The sequence below is a fragment of the Limulus polyphemus genome, unplaced genomic scaffold (assembly GCF_000517525.1).
Source record: "Limulus polyphemus unplaced genomic scaffold, Limulus_polyphemus-2.1.2 Scaffold2141, whole genome shotgun sequence".
Lineage (NCBI taxonomy): Eukaryota > Metazoa > Arthropoda > Merostomata > Xiphosura > Limulidae > Limulus > Limulus polyphemus.
In genome coordinates, this window is record NW_013667751.1 from 202,313 (window position 1) to 204,436 (window position 2,124).

Sequence of the window (2,124 nt, forward strand, 5' to 3'; positions counted from 1 at the left end):
ACTTTCTTCCTGTTTCCTTTCTTGCTCTAGTTGCCACTGCTGTAGTCTCTCTTCTTGTTTCTTTTCTCGTTCTTCTTGTTTCTTTTCTTTTTCCTCCAACAACTGCTGTAATCTCTCTTCTTGTTTATTTTCTCGTTCGAGCAGCCACTGTTGCAGGTTTTCGTGCAACTGCTGTTGTCTCTCTTCTTGTTTCTTTTGCTGCTCTTGTATTGCTGCCATCAAATCTGCCAAGCTGTAGTTTGATTTGCGAATTCTCGTTTCCATTGTTTTCTTTCTTTTCAGTCCCACTCTCTGACATCAATTTGTTACGCCTCCAGTCGTTAGTTAATTTTCCGTATAATTTCTTTCTGAAGAAACTTTAGCGATACAAGTCCTTTCTTAAATAAAACTGGTTTATTCTTTCTATATACAACTTTGCAATACACTTAATTTCCACAGTCACGCTATAACAAACGCTATAATTCACAACAAACGTCTCACGTGCTCAACAATACGTCTCTCTCTGCCGCAGTTCTATTACACATTACATTAATCCCGTCACGTCTTGACCGTCTTATATATACAAGACTACCGCATATCTAGTAGGCATATCGAGCATTCAGGAAGGGACGTGAACGTTCGAGAAGTGCATGACGTGTTACTAGCGTCACGTGACCTCCGCTGTCGTAACAATACTGTTGGTGTGAACGTGCTTTGTAGTCACTTTAAGAAAAACCTATACACTGGATTAGGTGAAGTGAAGAAAGAGTGTCATTGTCCACTCTCCGAAACTAGAATAACCCAATAACACATGCTGATCAAAAGTATAGATTGAACTTGACCTGAAGAAAGATACTATAGTACAGGTTGTCAAAAAATATTCCAGCTTAGGTGGCAAGAAAGATATCATAGTACAGGTTGTGAAAAATAGATATCTTAATAAAGGTTGTCAAAAACAGATATCCTAGTAAAGGTTGTCAAAAACAGATATCCTAGTAAAGATTGTCAAGAAAGATATCCTAGTAGAGAGGTTGTCAAAAATGTTACCCTAGTACAAGTAATTATGAAATTAGCGCAGATTTTCTGGTGTTTCTTTTTCGGGCGACAATTCTTTTACTAAATAATGCATAACATTTCAGTTTTGAAAATAATGAACTTGAGAAATATTTCACATAAATTAGTGTTTGAGTTTGTGATTTGGCCTAAACAATAAATCTATTCAATAATTCTAAAACAGGAAACAATTTCTAAGCAGCTACGCTTTGAATGTCAAAACACATTACTCACCTGCTGTAAAACGTTCCCTTTTTTCTCAACTCTCTGTCCTGAAAGTTGTCGCAAGTCAGAGACAGTCTGACTTCCACGATCTTTCACGAAAAGACCAGTCGGAGAAGGTAAAGAATTTCCCGAGAAGTAAAAACAACAGGTAACCACAACGATAAAGGCAATTAGAAATAAGTGTGCTCTGGACGTAGAACATGCGCTCTTTAGAGCGGCTGAAAGTTGAACATTTGGGCTTGTCAACTTCATGTCTTTTCGGCCCAAGGTTAATGTTTCATTATATACCGTGCGGCTATCCAGCGGTCAGAATATTGTCAGCACGTAGACAGAGATACTAAAGTCTGTAAGGAAATTACATCTTCAAACTTTAGGTCTCTAAAAACAAATATTTAGTGACATAAATGCATGTGAAAGAGCGACGTGAACCGTTTTTTTAACTAGGTGTTTTCTGCCCCCGCAAAGCTCTTGTGTACTTGTTTGAGGAATTGTTAAGTCACGTAATATTTGATGCACTGGCACGGATCTTCTTCGATCACGTGATGACTAGTTGACTTGCTAGTATAGCTGCTTTACCTTCTGACCTACATACATCACACAGCCACATGTGTGTTTAAATTGTTCAGAAACGTTTCTTCAAGGTAGTGGTAACTTTTGATAACTGATGCTGGTTGACTTGTTACATTAAGGTTGTTTATTTCACGATACAAGTTTATCAGGTTAAAATGACTACATACAAAATAACCCTGTTTCCGTGTATTAAATATCTGAGTCTTTTTGTTTATTTAGGTGATTATGGCGATCGACTCGCAAAAGGCGGGCGGGTCGCGGGTTCATATTCCCGTCCCATCAAAGATTCTTTCCCTT

At 37.9% G+C, this 2,124-nt stretch overlaps 1 protein-coding gene across 1 annotated transcript in view; it reads right to left on the bottom strand.

The window, feature by feature from the left end:
* The window catches only part of LOC106466070 (carbohydrate sulfotransferase 11-like), a 10,024-nt gene extending 8,294 nt beyond the window's left edge, over positions 1-1,730 (bottom strand). Inside the window, exon 1 of the mRNA XM_022394022.1 lies at positions 1,267-1,730. Coding sequence (XP_022249730.1) covers positions 1,267-1,509 — 243 coding nt within the window. The 5' untranslated portion in view covers positions 1,510-1,730. The remainder of the gene's footprint in view (positions 1-1,266) is intronic.
* Positions 1,731-2,124: the final 394 nt, after the last annotated feature.